This window comes from Drosophila miranda, assembly GCF_003369915.1.
Source record: "Drosophila miranda strain MSH22 chromosome Y unlocalized genomic scaffold, D.miranda_PacBio2.1 Contig_Y1_pilon, whole genome shotgun sequence".
Lineage (NCBI taxonomy): Eukaryota > Metazoa > Arthropoda > Insecta > Diptera > Drosophilidae > Drosophila > Drosophila miranda.
The window spans coordinates 33,142,054-33,160,953 of NW_022881603.1; the positions used below are offsets into that span (position 1 = coordinate 33,142,054).

Here is an 18,900-nt window from a genome sequence, read left to right on the forward strand (position 1 = left end):
ATATTTGCCATCAAAGCTATACGCTAACCAGCGTAAACTTTACGGACAGCTACCCTACGCTATTCACTCAGACAATACAAGGTTGTAAATAAGACAGATGGGAAAGAAGACAATTGTGGTCAATGTAATGTGTGAGTCCTCCTGGTATTAATTAATCGGAGTCAATCCGATGTACAACACAAGGTGGCCCCACGTTGGGCGCCAAAAATAAAGATCTTCTTAATTATTACTGTAATGGGTAGCGAGTACTTGGGCGAGATGGTATTACTCGGCTATGACCGGCACGTATTGGTTCCGGCTGCTGGCTCGTCAGCAAGGGGGTGGAGTTGGTTTATTGTCATAGGCCGAGGCCCTTTACTTTCTTTATTTTAAATTTAACGTGCAAGAAAAAAACAAGCCATACACCTCACGGGACAGAGTTCACTACAAATGACCACATAACACGGACGATTACCTAAAAGACAGACGGACGATCCTCAGCTGTTTCGAGGACCCCTTGCCCACCCTACCTTGGTCATGCCATTCCATACATCTATCTGTCGGCCATGACCCCTTGGTGTCCGACACGCGCTACAGGGGCTTGGAAGGGGAGATCATAAGAAGGGTTTAGTTAAACATTATAATGATATTTATTGGAACTAAATTATACATAAAAATACGGGGTATATGTTCCCTCCCATAGGCTACCTGGGCCTGGTTCCCTTGAACTAGGATCAGGTAAACTTATAAACTAGTATTTGAATAAATGTGCAATGGTAAAGATTAAAATTTAAAGATAGAATATAAATGTTGATTCTTACGGGCTACGAAACGGTGAGGCAATTTGGTCGGAACACCCATAGACAATTTCTTCCATGCCCAAATGATTGTAATCAAATACCTAGTAAATAAACTCCCTTTTACTGCGGATCCACCGTCGAAAGCGCTTTCTGATGGTTGCTGAAAAACTGTGGTTAATATGATATTTTGGGTTCGGGTGTATTATTATTGCATTTCCCTTATTAACAAATTGGTTCTTGTTATTTTTTTTTGTTTTGATCTGTCCATGGATGGTTGTTTTAGTTTCATATTCACTCTTCCTCTTGCCCTTCTTTTCCTACTCCATGCTCCCTCACTGCTGTTCTTCATTTCTGCATTTCTTTTTTTATGTATATGTATGTAAACTTAAATAGCTGTTCTGCTGCTCGGTACTATTCTGCTTACTCTTATATTAACTTATGTTACTTCTCTCGCCTTATCGCCAGCCCCCTTCGGCTCCGTTGCTGGCGAGCGTTTTTATAGCTCGCTCGCTCTCCTATTGGGCTCTGCCTTTGCTGCTTTCGTGTTCTCTCTCTCCCCCGCTTTCACTCTCTGCCTATGCGCGCATCACCTTTGGCTCCGCTCGCCCTCTTTATTTTTTTGGGGCATTACCCTTGCAGCTCTGAGTATTGAACTCCAACAACACACTAACTCTTTCCTTCCCTATGTGCTGCGGATCTTAATTGGGCCTTGTTAACTGTATTTGCCATACGGCACGTTTAGGTAGGATTTGCGCTATTTTCCTCCTTTTTCTCCGTTCGTATTTCGCCGGTGCTAAACTTTCCGCTATCGCGGATTATCGACCGTCCCGCTTTGTGGCCGCCGCCTCACCGACGTCGATCCGGCTGCCCGCGAAGGTCGAGCCTCTCTGAATTTTTTCTGCGTCTCTGCTCCCTCGCTCTGTGCTGCGACAGATCAGCTGCTTGGAGCGCCGCTGCTTCGCCAGCCCAAATTGCTAGGCGCCAAATCTAGTGCAGGGAGAAAGAACCGTCTAACGTATTCGGCCCCGAAAGATCTGTGGTAACCCACTTTTTGTTCCTCTTACCCGTCAATCTTGGCTCCAGTGGCCGACCTAGCTTCAGTTATCGTAGTCCCGCGACTTTTGCTTTGCTGCTGCTGGATACCACTCGCACTTTGACAATATTCTTTTCTTGACTTTGGAACTTTTTCATTAATGATTTTTGCTGAGCCTGTTCGGGGCGATGTTGGTCGCTCGACATCCAAATTCCAAAAGGAAGATGGACACGCTCCCATCCACTATGAGACCGGTCGGATCCGCTGGATGACGTTCGAATGTCATCGCTTTCTCCTCTTTCTCTTCACCTGCCATCAGCGTTAACTCACCCCCAGAGGGAGCCAACCTTTCAGAGCACCGTTTAAGAGCCCCTGACTCCAAAACCCCCTGTAGCAGCGAGACTTTGGCTGCCCATACAACGCCGTTGGCGGTCAATTTAGTTTACGCCCTCAGCTACAAGCCTCTTACAATGAAAATGTACACTTGAAATGCTTCGCTCTGGATCGCATAAAACATAAAATAAATACAGATGCAACAAAAAAATGGCATTAGAATTCCGCTCAAAATAGTTTAACATTTGCTTCGTAATTGGAAGGAATATTTGGTTCAGAGGTGTAATAATCAGCGGCAAATCAAATAAACAATTGATTCCTTACAAAATACATAAAACATAATCCGCCAGCAGTCAATAGATAATGTACATTTACAGTTCTCAGATCTTATACATACACATTCATATATATATTTGGGTTTTGATAATCTACTTAAAATGGCATGTGCTGACATGTATTACAATACATTATACATATAGTACATACATTTATATCTCATAATAGATCGATTTCCAAGTTGGTATAAAATGCATGCAAGTTGAAGGACAGACAAATCAAGTCCCTCCTATATTTAGGTAAAGCTTGCATTGCTTCGTGTGTTGGGTCTGGTCTTCGTGTGTTTTTCTATGTGTCTTCTGTTGTTGGCCTATGGTCTAGATTTGAGTTATTACATATACATTCATAAAGTTTTGGGATTCTAGAATCCCGTATGCACGTATAGTATGACAGCATGTTGTTTCACACATTTGTTTTGGGATTCTAGAATCCCGTATGCACGTATAGTATGACAGCATGTTGTTTCACACAATGCTCCATATTTTCGACTAACGACTAATACTAGGTATAGCTAGAGACACTAAGCTACAATTTTTGCCTAAGACTGTTCCGGGTATCCAGTGGCTTGCCCTACTTTGCAAGCGGCTCAAGGTAGCAGCGCACCGTGTTGTTATCATCCAGCATGGCCGATAGATGACGCTGTTGATGGTGAGGGGGATGCGGATGGGGGTTAATTTGTGATATATGCGACGACGATGATGTTGTGGACTGCGGTGATAGTTTCTGAAGCTGTTGCCGCTTCTGTGCAGGCGTCTGATTGGCAGGTGGCAGCGGTGGTCCGGCGTTGCCGTGACCAAATAGCTCGTTTACCGCCAAACAGGCGCTCGGTGACTTGGCATGCTGTTGCTGCTGTTGCCTAAGCGCGCCCCGCATGGAGCCCTCACCAACGCCGCCGCTAACCCCAAAAACCGTACCATTGTGTTCTGGGTGCGCTCCTCCTATTGCTGCTTGCACTGTTCCGGGGGTTTGCGTTCCATAATCAACGGGCGCTTCATGCTTGCGCTGCTGACGCCTAAAGTAGGATTGAAATTTACTTGTCGCCTTTTACCCTGAATTCGATCTTTGCGTTAGTAACTTACTGAAACCGCCGTTTAAAGTCCTCATCCTGTAGAGCCATTAATCGACGCATTCGCTCAGCACTTTGGGGTGGTAACCCGTGCGAATCATCCTCCATATCGCTTTCTTCGTCTTCCTCCTCCTCATCACAGACGCCATCGTGCAGTTGCTCTGCGGCAGTTGTCTCTTCATCATCCTCATCCTCGTCGTCGTCCTCGGCGGCAGTGCAACGTCTCGCAGATATTGGCTGCGCCAGCGAATGCTGCTGCTGCTGTTGGTTTCGGGATGAGACACTACCTCCACTTAGACTGCCACCATAGCGCCTACCGCCAGCAGCCACTGCCGCACGCATGTTGTTAAAAACGCCGGTGCCCACGCTGTTGTTATAGACCTCATCCACATCAAAGTCACTCACTTCGTAGTGCTGGACATCAGAGTTGCGATTACTGAGTATCTCCTCGTACACAGGCCCGCCATCCGCTCCGCCGACACTGCCTTGATTATAGTAGGCATCGCCCAGATCACAGTTGGAATGCTTATTTATATATTGACGCTGCATGAACTCCTGCTGGTACTGCGCCATGTGCGGCGGCGGAGCAGGGAGCTGTTGCTGGCCACCAGCTCGTCGCTGCTGCTGCTGTTGTTGCTGATGCTGCAAGTGCAACAGATGAGCATGCTGCTCGGCCTGCTCCTCATCGGAGGAGAGTTGCTGCTGCTGCTGTTGATAATAGGCAGCAGCGTTTGGTGGCTGTGGTGGGTCCAGGGCCTCTGCATAGTGCGGATGTGCTTGTTGTCCTGGCTTGGTCTTCTTGTACGATGGATAGAACAGCACTTGGGAGGCTGCAGTGGCCCGGCTGTGCAGGGAACCACTCGGAGAGGCCGGAATAGCTCCTACGCCACCCCTCTTTTTCTTGCCATGCTGGCTGTTTGGCTTTTGCGTCCAGTAGAACACCTCATGGGCCTGCTGCGGAGAGGATGTTGCTGCCCCAGCGTTGTTGTAGTACTCCCTTTGGGCCTTCATCCCGCCAGCCGTCTGCTTCCAGCTGTAGTAGTCCGGTTGGTGGTAATAGGCCTCCCCCAAAGGTGGCTGTTGCTGCTGCTGCTTGTGGGCGAATATCAGGTGAGTAGATCCTGCCGAGCTCGTTGGCGATGCATGACCGGTGGAGCGCAAAGTATTTCCCCTTTCCAGCACTACATGACCGCCAAGAGACTGAGATGGCTGCAGGGTGCCCTTTATTAGTCCGCTCTTTAATGTGCGTCTCTGCTGGGCTTCGTTGAGCTCACAATCGGAACTGGCGCCCATGATGGCATCTTCGGTAGCCGACATATGCTGCTGCTGCTGCTGCTCGTCGTGGGCGTCATCATTTTTCCCCAGCGGTAGTTTGGATTTCTTTGCAGTCGAAACGCTGCATAGCGTTCCAGCGTTGGTGCCACCAAGTCCAGTACCACCTCCGGCCACTATACCTGAAGAAATTGAGGTGTTGGAGCAACGCAGACACTTGGGAAGCCATGCGTGCTGTCGCACATATTTGCGATACTCTCGGCGAATTTTCTCATTCTGGATGCAATGGAACACAAAGATATAGAGTCCCAAGAGGGTGTTGAAACAGATGAAGTTATATCCATAGATGCCGGTCACGTCCTCATCCATTTTAGCTCCGCGCAAGTAGAAATAGGCTGAGCACCAAACAGCGCTGAGCAGCAGGAAGAACACAAACGAGCAACGTATGTCGAAGCTGCAATCAAGGAGACAGCACCAAAAGATTATCCCATCGGTTATCGACGGAAAGTGTGAGAGATCTTACCGAACAGTGGCAAGGCGTGTGTGCTCTTTGGTCTTCAATCCGGTCCGACTCTTGCGGCACATGATAATCCAGGAGAGGAAGGTGTATCCAATGGCAGCCTGAGAAGATTATTGGCGGTATTGATTGGGTTTTTCCAAGATGGTTTTTATGGGAGCTTACCATAAAGAAGATAAGCACTGGAACAACAAAGGTGGCATAGAACACAGCATTGGCCTCCATAAGGACGCAATAATCGTTTTGGGTGTAAGTGCTGGGATTGATGACCAGCGATATGGCCACCACGCTCAACGACAAGCCATAGGACAGCAGGTAATAGCAGTTCACTTTCGGTGTCTGATCCACCTCCAGGAGCAGCTCGTCCGAAGTGAGAGTGGAGTACGAATGGAAGGCTACAGGTGTGGATAGGATGTTAAAGCTGTGGGAATTTCTTTACATAGAGTGGCAGAAGCGGTGTGCTTACCTTCGTAGCAGAACCAGGAGGTGCCAGAGAGTATGGCACAGTGGAGGAAAACGGTTATGAAACCACAGAAGATGCTTGTTTCGGTCTGTTCAATGCCCAGTAGAAAGAGCAGCTCAATGGCCAGTAAGCAAATATAAATGTTGATATAAATCGAGATGCGTGCAGACTAGAATATCGAGAAGAAATAGAGTAGAAAATGGGGATAAGTTTTGGGTGTTGGATTCCAAGCTGCGAGCAGGCCAGGCAGAAGAAGAAATAGAAAGAGGAATGCCCCTCACCCCTCCCTAAAGAACATCATAAATTGACTGCGTTTAAAAATTCGATGCTCAAACTTAGTTTAGTATTTGATTTACAATAATTTTGGTGGTTGGTGGTGAAATGTAAAAAAAAAAAAGAAAAACTATGTAAAATTAATAAGACTAATAAAGAAAATATAGCGCATAAAGTAAGATATAGAACAAGACACGAAACAAGAAAAACAAAATGGAAGATACATATGTATGTACAAACGAAAAACTAAAAGATAATCAAATAAACAAACAACCAAAATGCAAGTTTTACAGGACAAAATTAGCAACATTTGTATATTTTATTAATTAAATACATACAAAAGAAAATTGGAAATGAATAAAGGAATTATATCAATGGTACGATGTGGACGTTGACATGCAATGACTGCATCTTTCAAGAGGCGATGCAGTTACTGCACCGTCAAGTGGCCCGTGTGACACCAGCAGAAGGCTGTTACGCGCGGATCCCAGGCAAAACGCAGCCCTCCTCCCGCCCAACCGACCGAGGGGCGCTGCCGCATGACGCGCGGTGCGTAGCCGAACCAAACGCGAACATGCAAGAAAGATAGCTATTAGACTAACATTCGAGGAAAATTAGTACTAAACTTACTAAGAAACTAAGCATGCAATCAAAGTACAAATACCACTACAGTTACTAATTAATAGAAAGGTGTGTAAGGATTAATAATTTAATAAGAGGAAGAGAATTAGTGGTGGATATAATATGGTAGAGGGAATTATAATCCGAGCATAAGACCCTAAACGGTTCATGCAAGGAATAATTCGATCTACAAAGTGGAAGGAACAACGGTATAAAATTTCTAGTCAGTCTAATAGGAATCGTGAAGTTTATGCGGCTCAACAGATCAGGGCTGTCTATGTCACCCCTGATCAAGTTGTGCATAAATATCACACCAAGCATTTTTCTACGGTTAACTAAGGATGGGAGGTTTACTAATAGTAGTCTACTAGAGTAAGATGGGAGTCTTACACCCGCATCCCAGTTAAGGCCCCGCAGAGCAAAGAGTAAAGAGTTTTTCTGTACTGATTCTATACGGTCCTGGTGTACTTTGTACTGAGGGCACCATACACAGGAGCCGTATTCTAAGATCGGACGAACAAGCGAGGTATAGAGAGTCTTTGTTATATAGGGGTCGTCAAATTCCTTTGACCACCTCTTTATAAACCCAAGCACGCTCATGGCCTTATTTACCATGGTGGAAATGTGTTCGGAAAACTTTAACTTGGGGTCTAACATAACACCCAGATCATCCACCAGGGTAATTCTCTCAAGAGAACCACCAAATAGGGTGTAAGGAGCCAACAAAGGGCTAGAACGATGAAATGTCATAACTTTGCATTTCGAGGCATTAAGGTGTAACAAGTTTGCACAACACCATGACTGAAAGTTATTGAGATCGGATTGCAAGCGAGAATGAAATGAAATGTCCTTGTACTGGACACAGAGTTTAACATCATCCGCATACATAAGTACTCGAGAGTATGTTAATACTGAAGGTAAGTCATTAATAAAGAGTGTGAAGAGTAAGGGGCCTAGATGGCTGCCTTGTGGTACTCCCGAAGAAACCTTTACTGGGAAAGAGAGGGAGTTTTTGAAGAGGACTCTTTGAGACCTAGAACAAAGATAGCTAGAAATCCATCTCAGGAGGTTGGGCGGAAACCCTAAAAGGTCAAGTTTATGCGCTAAAAGGGAATGGTTTACAGAGTCGAATGCTTTACTAAAGTCGGTGTAAATAACATCCGTCTGTAAGTTACCATGAAAGCCTTTAATAATGAAAGAGGTAAACTCTAACAAGTTCGTGGTGGTTGATCGCCGCCTTATAAATCCATGCTGAGTTGGAGATATAAGTGACTTGCAGAGATGTTGCAAGTGCGGAGTTAAAACCCTCTCAAACATTTTAGGAATAGCGGATAACTTTGCTATACCTCTATAATTTTTTGCATCAGACTTGCTACCTTTTTTATGGAGAGGAATTATAAACGATTCCTTCCAGATCGGGGGGAAGCAAGAAGAATCAATGGATAGGGTGAATAGTTTAAGCAAAGGTCCACACAGAGCCTCGGCGCAGTACCTGAGTACACAACCTGGAACCCCGTTTGGACCCGGTGAAAACACCGGCTTAACTAGTCGAAGATCATGAAGTAGGGAACATTCATTTAACAAGGGACTGAAAATGCCGTTCGACCTCGGTAAACCGTATGGGTACGGATGACCAGAGTAGCTTTCCTCAGAATAGGTGGTTTGGAAGAATTGGGCAAAAAGATCGGCAATTGCCTGATCATTATTTGCCGACGTATTACAAAATGATAGCGAGGATGGGTGTGCGGACGTTCTACGCTTACTGTTTACGAAGCTGTAAAACTGTTTAGGGTCCTGAGAAAAACGTATCCTGCATCGAGATAGGTAGTTCTTATAGCATTGAGCATTAAGAACTGAAAAGTTTGACCGAGCTAATACATAGCGAGAGTGAGAAGTAGGAGAACCCACTTCTTGAAATTTTTTATAAAGTCTTGATTTTAAGTTTTTTAGACTGGATAACTCTTTGGTAAACCAAGGGGGTTTTCCAGATCTAGTCGGACAAGAAAGCGGGACACAAGAATCGAAAAATGTGCCAAGAGCATTGTAAAAAATGTTTGTGCCTTTTATGATATCAGTGCACAAGTACAAAGCGGACCAATCAAAATCCCTAATGAGGTTATTAAGCTTCGCAAACTCGGCTTTACGAAAGCAGCGGACACGTTCGGGCAGCCTACTCGACCGATCCAATACAGTTGGTCCTATATCTAGCGACACCTCGAAAGTAGGGTGGTAGGCGTCTTCAGGTATAGTGAGCGGAAGGGCTCGGGTTAACAACACTATGGTCGGATCCGATACAAAGCACAGATCAAGCAATCGACCCAAGGAATTATTCACATGGTTGACTTGAGACAGGGATAGGTCAAGCAAGCCGTCAACAAAGTCATGTCGTGACATGGGCACTAGGATACTAGACTCGTTTACCGAAGACCAAACAGTTCCTGGCAAGTTGAAGTCACCAAGAACTATCATACGATCTTTATCAGATAGCGAGGAAGAAACAGCGGTTAAAGCGGACAAGTGCTGCTCATAAATTGAAATATCCGAAGAAGGTGGGATATACGAGCAAGTAATGAATATAGCGAAAGCGGGAAGAATCAGTTTTACACACAGGAAATCCAGTTCCTGTTGAACTTGGACTGTGAAGTGTTCCGACGTGAAGTAAGAGTCCACTGCAATTAGAACCCCCCCTACCCGTCGAGACGAACGGTCCTTTCTAAAAGTTGTGTACCGACCTGCCAAAACCTCGGAACTAAGAATGTCCGGCTTTAACCAGGTTTCAGTAAACACAATAACGTGGGAAGCAAATGCAACACTATCCCGGAAAAGAATGCTGAGCTTACTACGCAAGCCTCTTACATTCTGATAGGTTACTAAAAGAGAAGTTAGTTTTTTGGAAAGGTGGAAGCAAGACGGGAAGTTGAGGAAGAGGAAGTTGAGGTTGAGGTTGAGGGTGGCACACTGGAAAGGTTTGGAAGGGATATGGGGGGCCTATTCTTCTTCTTAGCCTTAAACTCCTTCACCACCAAATGCTCCGGCCAAAAATTTGGCGGAGCAAATGGTGTCAAATTGAGTTGGGGAGATGCTTATCTTAAACGAGGCTATCTCCCTGGCATAAGAGAAGTTAAATTTCTCCACCTTTAAACCCACGGCTTTTATTTTGCTTTGAATAAAAGCAATTACATCATTAGATGTGAGGTCAGGGGCCAGCCGTGAAACAAAAACTTGTCGTTTTGGTGGGACTCCCACCAGTGGTTTAGTCACCACAGGCCTAGTACCTGTGGTGGCAATATCCGGAGGTCCGGAACGTCTATTTACTGGTGGGATCGGTATAGACGGGACAACTAGCGAACTTGCGGACACCACGGACACGGACGCTGCAGACGTACTTGGCTGCACATTCTCCGAGGCGATGAATTCGGCTACCGAATCTGCGTCGCCAGCAGCTGTCGTTGCCCTTGGAGTGGCAAACGAGATCAACTGCTGCACACTTGGAGTGGTCGGAGTCAGTTTTTCGGCGGCGCACGGCTGAGTGACGGTTGGCAATTGCAGATCCCGCGGAGTGACCTTTTTGCGCCTCGGAGACTCATTCAGCAGTTTTAAACCGCTAAACTGAGCCTCCATGGCTAGGAGCCGATCGTATTGGTTTTTAAAACCAACGGTCAGCTCCTTAAAGCCACTCCGCGTCTGCCTCATGAAAGCCACCATGTCTTTCTCCACCGCACGGCATGCCTCGCAACTGTAATGCAAGCCATTACGTTTGGCTATAGCATCACTCACGAGGCCAGAAAATCCAGCGCATTTTGCGTGCACTACGCTGTCGCAGAGCCAGCAGGGGACATTCGGCTGATCGTGGGTGATCTGCTTCTTACAGCTTTTTTTGGCACAGACCACAGCGTATTCCATTTTATTTTATTATTTATTTATATATATACTATTATTTGCAAAACAAATTGGTATCAGACCAATGTGCCAGACAACGCTCAAAGCGGAATTGGTAAAAAAAAGAGAGCAGAGAGGAGAGCGGTTATAGCGAGAGATACTAAGCAGAGAGCGCTATTGCTCAGAAAGTTTAAAGAGCGAGAGAGAAAGAACAGTTATTGAAGTTGAGGTGATAGCGAGAGAGGGATAAAACAACAAAAGCTACCAGACGAGAGCGGACTGCAATGCAATGTAATGCGTACTCACTCACTGCAACAACACAAACACAAGCACAAGCCGACGCCGAAAAATAAAAAGTTAAATAATGTTTTAACACAAATCAAAAGGCATGCACTCGCGTAATAGAATAGGTTTCCAGATTGTTGTCTGGTTAGGAAGTAAATTTAGAATTTCGTTAGGAAAAGACCGGCTGTTTCTTCAAAACAAAAGGAAAAAATGCGGAGCGCAAAACAAAAACACGTCTGATCACTACGAAAGATACGAAAGAGGTTACGATGTCTAGGTTTAATTTGTTAGACAATGAAAATGCACACAACGGGATTAGGAATACACTCAAAAGGATAGATAATTATTGTAATTAAATAAAACATGCTAACAGATGATGATATTAATCGTTTGGGTAAGTGAACACAGACATCAATTTAAAACGAGGGGGAACGTTGTGAGTTGCTGCGGACACCGCAACTCTACAGTTATCCCCGATACTTAGTCAGTATGGCTCTCCTCCGGCAGACGCAGCTAATATTAAACGACACGACAAAGAGTGCGTGCGAGAGAGACAGAAAATCAGTCTGAGCGTGACGTCTGGTGCTGCGTAGCCAGTGCAAATTGATTTGTTCCTTTTGGGTATAAAAATGATCCGATCTGATCCAGATTCAGCAGTCTGATAGATATGGTCATTATCTATGATTCTGTGTTTTTAGTTTTCTCGAATCTGCAATATTGTGGATGCAACAGATTTTTGTCCTTTGTGGGGGCGGAAGGGGGTGGGGCGAAATTCTGAGATATACGTTTTATAGTGAGATCTAACAGAAGTGCGGATACCAAATTTGGTTACTCTAGCCTTAATAGTCTCTGAGACTTGTGGATGCCCCAGATTTTCGTCCTTTGCGGGGGCGAAAGGGGGTGTGGCGAAATTTGGACACGAGACGGCCAAGGTCTGATATCACAGGAGTGTGGATACCAAATTTGGTTGCTCTGGCTCTTATAGGTTCTGAGATCCTTGAACTCATATTTTGCAATTGGCAAAGCCGACCATGAAACCTGTGTGTTAGAGAGAGACAGAGCGAGAAAGAATGAAATTGTTTTCTTGATTCTGGCTATAATAATTATACGATCTGGTTGAGATTTTACACTCTAGAACATATAGTCATCCTCTACGATTCTGCGTTTTTGGCTTTATCGTATCTTTAAAAATTTTCGTCCTTTGTGGGGACGGAAGTGGGCGGGGCGAAGTTTTGAAATATTTTTGTAGCAGTGACATATCACAGAAGTCTGGATACAAAACATCGTTGCTCTAGATCTTATAGTCTTTGAGCACTAGGCGCTGAAGGGGACGGACAGACGGACGGACGGACAGACGGACAGACAGACATGGCTCAATCGACTCGGCTATTGATGCTGACCAAGAATATATATACTTTATGTGGTCGGAAACGATTCCTTCTGGACGTTACACACATCCACTTTTACCACAAATCTAATATACCCCAATACTCATTTTGAGTATCGGGTATAATTACCTCAAAAATTTATGGAGGCTTCGGAAAAAGGACACTAAACTTAGACTATGACAAATTACTACGATATAGAACTACATATAACTGAACTGGGAAAGTCTTCAAGTGAAAGCTGATGCTGTCAAGCGAACAGAAATCTGGATTAATTCGTAAATCCTAATCGCTTTCCTGCGCAGCTTCCGAGTCTTATGATTGAATTAGTTTGTCTCAGAGCATACGTTTTAGAATAATTTGAGATACTTAAGCATTATATCACATGTGTCTCTTGATCATAAATACATACATGCATATATCTACGAATAGAGAGCCTAGCCTAGCCTACGGTTTATGCTTGCTTCTCTTCTTTTTCACCACCACCACCACTTATATTGTAAATCATCAATATTGGCCTGATTATAATGTTCGTGTTGTCCATGACGTTGCCGTCCACATTCAGATTGTGGTTGCGGTGTGGGTGCTGTTGCTGCTGCTGTGCCTGCTGCTGCATCTGGTGCTGATGCTGCTGCTGCTGCCTGGCTTGCAGATAGTTGTGGCTAATGTTCAGATTATTGCTGGACACAGGATTGTTGGCCTGGGCAACATGCTGCTGCAGTGCAGCAGCAATCGAAGCAGCAGCTGCTGCAGCCGCCGCCGTTTGCTGGCCATGATGGTGAAGATTCAGATTTAGGTTATTCATTTGCATGGCTCGTTGGGGCTGGTTGGACAGCACCACAGCAGCAGCAGCAGCTGCCACAACTTGTTGCTGGTGCTGCTGTTGCTGTTGCTGCTGTTGGACATTGTAATTCAAGTTGTTGCGATGTGAGTTGCGAATGGAATTGTGTTGAATAAAGTTTGTATTGGTGTGACTTGGTGGGGCGACATTCGTCTGGCTGCTGGGCGTGGTCAAGGTCAAGGACTCGTGTGTCTGATCGCGAATATTATTCTGCTGGCGCCTGCTGCCCGCCCGCTGATGGGGCAACGTACTTGTGGCGTTTCTTACCTTGACAAATACCCCATTGAAAATCTTCAATGTCAGCAGTGCAATAACTATAAAGACCACACAGATGGCGATGCTGATGTAGATAAAGATGCGCATATTCCCATCGAACATTGTGAACAGTGAGTGCTGATGCTCATCCACCACATCCATGAGTATGGCGAAGTTGGTCAGATGATTGCAGCTGCAGACGCTGTGCGTGCGATTGGTTGACTCCAAGCTGCAACCGTTGGCAGACCAGGCACTACACAAGAGAAAGCAATTGTTGAATATCAAATGAACACACAACCTACAAATACTTTGGACACTCACTGATCAATATAATTCCAGAACACACAGGTGGGATTGGTCACATTCTCCGTTTTCAAATGCTTTAGCGTCAGGGTAATGGGTTGCGAGAGCTGTATATGTCGGCCCTTGCCCAAACTGGCCGAGATCACCTTGCTGTTTAATATGCGCAAGCGCTGCTGCAGATCCCCCGCACTAGCATCGCTATCGTTGGTCACTATGGTCACTGTGTTGCGCACTAAGGCAAATATTTGATTATTCACTTGTATTATATTCGGAGTTACTTTGGGACTTACCATAGCTGCGAGAGCTCTTCAGGTCAAAGTGATCATAGCTGGGCTTCAGTATGGACTCCAGGCGATCAAAGGCGGCAAATACAATACGCACCAGGCCGCCTTCGCTATTCTCAATGAGTGCAGCTCGGGGCAATTCGATGCGGTCAGAGCTGATAGGCCACTGATCAGAGTCCGGGAAGACCACGCTGGATTGGATTGTTTTCGTTTCCAAAACTCGGACCGAGAGCACTACAGAGAGAGACGGAGATTGTGTGATGAAAATATTGATGGATTGTCATCCCCCAGAGAGAAGCTACTTACATATATTCTTGACTTTTTGCACCACACTGCGCTCCCTGGTAATCGTATCGGCCAGAAGGAAGGCATTGTATTCCAAGCCTGTTAGCAGGGATGTGGCCACACGCATTTGATCCTCAGGATTGAGATCCAGCCACGAAGACAGCTGCGACTCATCCAGCAAGTTGGAGCCAGTTTTAACCACACAATGCAGGAGTTCCATGATCATAGCCTCCCTCTGCCGCTGATCGGGGAAAGTCTCCTTGTCGTGCAGCATTTTCTCGGACACGGTTTGGATGATCTTGGTGGTGACCAGCATGTCCCCGCCGTAGAGGGTTTTGCTGCTCGTAACCTCGGACATGTCATTGGCAATGGAATTCAGAGAAGAGTCTCGTTGGTTCACTCGCATCTCCAGATTGTTTAGCCACAGGCTGCGACACTGCGTTAGATCTGGAGTTAGTGGATGCCAGGTGGGCTCAAAGTTTCGCAGACGCTGATTGACCTTGTCGGCCATGGTCACTGGCGGCTCACAGCTGCTGCTATTGTGCAGGCAGTCGCCACTGGTGGGCATGGGGGTCGTGGTGCTGGTCCCAGTCATTTCTTCATCGTCCTCATCGAAGCTTGAATCTGGCATTCGTTTCATCAGCACACAGCGCCATTTGGCAATGCCGGCGGCACCGCCCGGGCACGGCTGAACATTCACATCCCCCACACGGGTCATGTTCCAGAAGAGATTCCTGGCATGAGTGGGACCACAGAAGAGCTTGGTCTCGTCATCGGCTCCGGCCATACCAGCAGCATTTAGATTGATGTTATTTATGGTTCGTACAGCGCTTCCGTTGCTTGACACCGATTGGCCACTGGCCGCTGTTCCCGGAGTCCGATTGGGAGAGCTCTTTGTGGTTAGAAGCGTTCCATCATCAGTTCCACCTCCTCCTACTCCAGTTAGGATGCGAGTATTTGAGGGTGCTGTGGCATTGCTTGCAGCTGGAACCTTGCCGCTGGGCTTGGTCTCGTCTGTGTGATGGTTATGGAGCTGTGGCGGCGGCGGTAGACCATCGCGACGACCAGCTGGATGCTTGGTGGTAGTGGTGGAGGTCGCTACTCCCTTGAGACGTCCGCCCGGCAGGGTGGCTGTGCTGCCCGGCGGCGTGGCAGGTGGTGGTACATTAAACATGCCACCGTTGCCATTGATTCCCACCACGCCAGGCAACGTCGGCAGACGGGGCGGAGCAGACGCACCTCCATATCTGCCGCCGATATTCGTCGGATGTATCAGACCGCTGCCATTGCCAAAGATTGGCGGCCCATTGTTCAGCACCCATGGCGGTGGACTGGGTCTGTTCGTCGTGGTCGACGTCTGCGCCGCCGAAACGCACTGATAATGTGCCTCGAGATATTTGTGTGTGCCGGGACAGGGGTCCCCGAACATGCTGGTCGCCGCCAGCACACTGCAACTGTTCTTGTGAGCACATCTGCAATTGGAATTGGATTGGAGAACGGGCTCCCGTCACGCAGTTCAGTTTTACGACTTACCTTGAATTCAGAACCGTGAGGGACTTGGGAAACATGCAGTTAACACTCCATTCCACATTGCCATGATCGTTGCATATGGTAATCGAGAAGCGTCCATAGTTGGCCCGTATCAGATTGATTAGCTCTCCTTGCTCGCACTCAATGGTCAGTTTCTTGCCTTCGCAGGCATAGGCTGTTTGGTACTTGGGAGCTGCAAATCGAACGATTCGTAAGTTGAAGATCATATGTAGAGTTGGTCGGATGCAAAAGAATATATGTAAGTATATATATATATATATGGCATATAGAGAAAGTATTGGGCGTTGCGTTGATTTGTTGTAGTTTGGTTTGGTTTGGTTTTGAGATGATGGATCTACAAATACACTTACGCTCTATATGGATACAAATATACAGATATTGTAGATAGATAATGTGATATTTAGCATGATACGCTTTGACGCTGCCTGGGATATACTTAGTATATATTTAGTGGCTGTTTGTGGTTTTGGTGGATCGATAGCGATGGATGCTTTGTTGCAAGTAGAATAGTAGTCATAAATACAAAGTCCTGCCAGCTTCGATTTGTAAAATCTTAAAGAAGAGAAAAGAAAAATATAAAGACATTGTTATTGAATTACTGAATATTAGTTGGCCTATTTTCAGAAAAGATCGAAAATGCCATCGACCCGTCTAAAACTTCTCTATAAAAAACTAGTTTGGTGACCTATTTTCAGATGCATTACCTCTTATAATATTCCATTCCGTAGCTCTCATATGGCAAAGCAGGCTTGAATGACTAATGTCTTATCTGCAGAAGACAAACCACACATAAGAAAATTATTTACTGAAATCCATTACAACACACACGCACGCACAGACACAGTGATAGACACTCAGGAAAAAGACAAATAAAAGATGGGAGAAAGGGAGCCTAAAAATACACACCCTTCTCCATGATCTGTATGTACATAGTTGTTGCTGGCCATCGATTTGCGCCTCGTCGTGCAGAACAAAGACCCGTTTTCTTTGTATACGTACAAAATGCAGTTGCATGTAGAGAAAAGTTGGCGCTGGCTGCGCTGCGACTGCAGGCAGTGCGCTTGCTTCATGCTACATACTCAGCACGCACGTATCCAAGTTTTTGCTGCTGCACAGTCGCTGCTTTGCCCCTTGGAGTACCATTTTCTATGGTTTTCTTTGTTCTGTCTTGTCGCTCCACCATATGCATTTTCAAGCACAATTTTCAGTGTTAAAATCAAAGAATTATGTGGGGTTTTGGTTTTAAGTTCCATTTTGGCACTTTAATTAACACTTTCTGGTTAATTTCGCTGGCTAATGGTTTTTCCAGACACTCGAAATATGCTGACGTTGGCTTGTATTTGGAAAATTGTGATGGTAGACTGGCTCAAGCCGCAGTTTTCATTTAACGTGATTCCCAATTTTCAATTTTTTAATCACAATATTTTTACAATAGGCCTTTGAAATTTTATTTCTCACTAATTCGAATAAGTTAATTTTTAAACCGTGGCTCAAGAAGAAAATTCAAGATAAATTCTGTATACTTGAATTTGTACAGAGCATGATGCAATTATACAAGGTGGTCTCGTCGGGAGCCGAAGTTCGTTCGTGTTGTCCCTTATCGTCAGTGCATGCTTATTATGTTATGAAGAAAAATTATTAATGGCTGCATAAAATTTAAATATTAATATATCAGTAAAATCATTTTATTTTAAAATTTTAAAACCCACGGGCCTGTTAAGGGTTAATCAACATCAACATATACCGTCTCACTCACACTCACTATACTATGTGCCCTTCACTCGCACTTATTGCTAGCATACGTTAAGGGACTAACTTTTTCCGACGAGACCACCTTGTATAATTGCATCATGGTGCAGCCACTTGTCCCTCTCCCTCTTTCTCTCATTCGCTCTCTCTCTCTTTCTCTATGTGTGGCTATTGCACCTTAGAACATTCAAGTATGCTAAGGGGATGGGTAGACGCTTGGAGGGTAAAGAATGAAGCTGAACAAAACCTGATCTGTGTGAACTAAAAGTAAATAAAAAGAAATTATAATTGAAGCAGGAGCTACCGAGAGAAACTTTGCTCACACATGCACATACACACAGGCACAGAACATAACTACAACTACACTAACACACGAGGGTTTCACGTAACGTAACGTAAGCTAAACACACGCACTAGTTTTCGCCTTTTACCCAATTTCTGGTGTACATATACAATACATATGCATGTGTACATATATTCTTGCTTTCTGGTTCTGTTCTGGCTAGTGTCCAGGTCAAGTATAAGCAATTAATTAATTAACACACAGCAGCCCTCTCTCGCTCTTCAATTACGACATGTCTATATTTGTTTCTATAGTTTTCTGGTTTCGCATACTAATTCGATTGTGTGACTGGCTCTGGCAATCAAATTAAACCCTATAGCTTCAGGCTCAGCAATAATTCAATATAAAACGAATGACGCGCTCAGGGTTCGGTTCCGTTTCTGAATATGAGTCAAACAAAACAGAATTTCATTTCGTTGGGGACACGGAAGCCCCACACTGTCTCACTCACACTCACGTGTAACCACACGCACAAGCATCACAAAATTGACCCCTTTCTATATGTTTGGGAATGCTTTATCGCTATCTGCACTTGTCCATTTTACATAAGCAGGCAGAGCACTTTATTATCATTTAAATTAACACTTTTTTGGCCTTACGTTGCGACGCCCGCGGGCGACAATAGTGTCAATGTGCTCCGCGCCAGTCAGAGCAAATACGTCACAGATCTCAAAATATACCGTAAATCTACTGACGAACTATTTGTACTCAAGTTCCATCATATTCCATCGCTTTGATATTCGGTTGAATATTACCAGATATCTAAGACCCTCAGCTCTGAACTCAGTATTTTATCCGATTATCACATCAATTTCCTACAAGACTGGTTAACTTTAACTTCTCATCTTTATTGGATTGTTTATAACATAAACTTTAAACAAAACCGGTCAACAAAAATTTCCACTAAATTAATAGCCTTACATGGTAACTACACGAAAACTTCACATTTGCTACATACATACATACATTTTTATGTAATTAAGGCGACACTTGACTGGGAAATGTGTACGTTTGCCCGTAGCTTTTTTCATATTATCCCCATGGAAG

The 18,900-nt window shown here is 45.1% G+C and overlaps 1 protein-coding gene across 2 annotated transcripts; it reads right to left on the bottom strand.

Annotated features, from left to right (window-relative positions):
- Positions 1 to 1,393: 1,393 nt before the first annotated feature.
- Positions 1,394 to 17,148, bottom strand: LOC108158785 (latrophilin Cirl). 2 transcript variants are annotated; one of them, XM_033394877.1, is made up of 13 exons: positions 16,668 to 17,148; positions 16,466 to 16,530; positions 16,198 to 16,313; positions 15,744 to 15,933; positions 14,232 to 15,682; positions 13,932 to 14,159; positions 13,660 to 13,873; positions 13,351 to 13,591; positions 5,803 to 5,968; positions 5,502 to 5,731; positions 5,343 to 5,440; positions 3,561 to 5,273; positions 1,394 to 3,493 (listed from the first exon to the last, which is right to left on the bottom strand). In XM_033394877.1, exons 2-13 carry the CDS (start codon positions 16,480 to 16,482, stop codon positions 3,052 to 3,054), a joined length of 5,106 nt encoding a protein of 1,701 aa, XP_033250768.1. In that variant the 5' UTR covers positions 16,483 to 16,530; positions 16,668 to 17,148; the 3' UTR covers positions 1,394 to 3,051. The 2 variants fall into 2 exon arrangements, with proteins under 2 accessions (XP_033250768.1, XP_017146955.2); XM_017291466.2 differs by lacking the exons at positions 16,466 to 16,530; positions 16,668 to 17,148 and having other exon boundaries at positions 16,112 to 16,202.
- Between the last annotated feature and the right edge of the window lie 1,752 nt (positions 17,149 to 18,900).

What these genes read in the sequence shown, in the direction of transcription:
- LOC108158785 (XM_033394877.1), bottom strand. An exon ending in GAAGAGCTCTCGCAGCTATG is followed by an intron (nt 13,874 to 13,931) that starts GTAAGTCCCAAA and finishes TATTTGCCTTAG; the next exon opens with TGCGCAACACAGTGACCATA. An exon ending in ACACGCCTTGCCACTGTTCG is followed by an intron (nt 5,274 to 5,342) that starts GTAAGATCTCTC and finishes CCTTGATTGCAG; the next exon opens with CTTCGACATACGTTGCTCGT.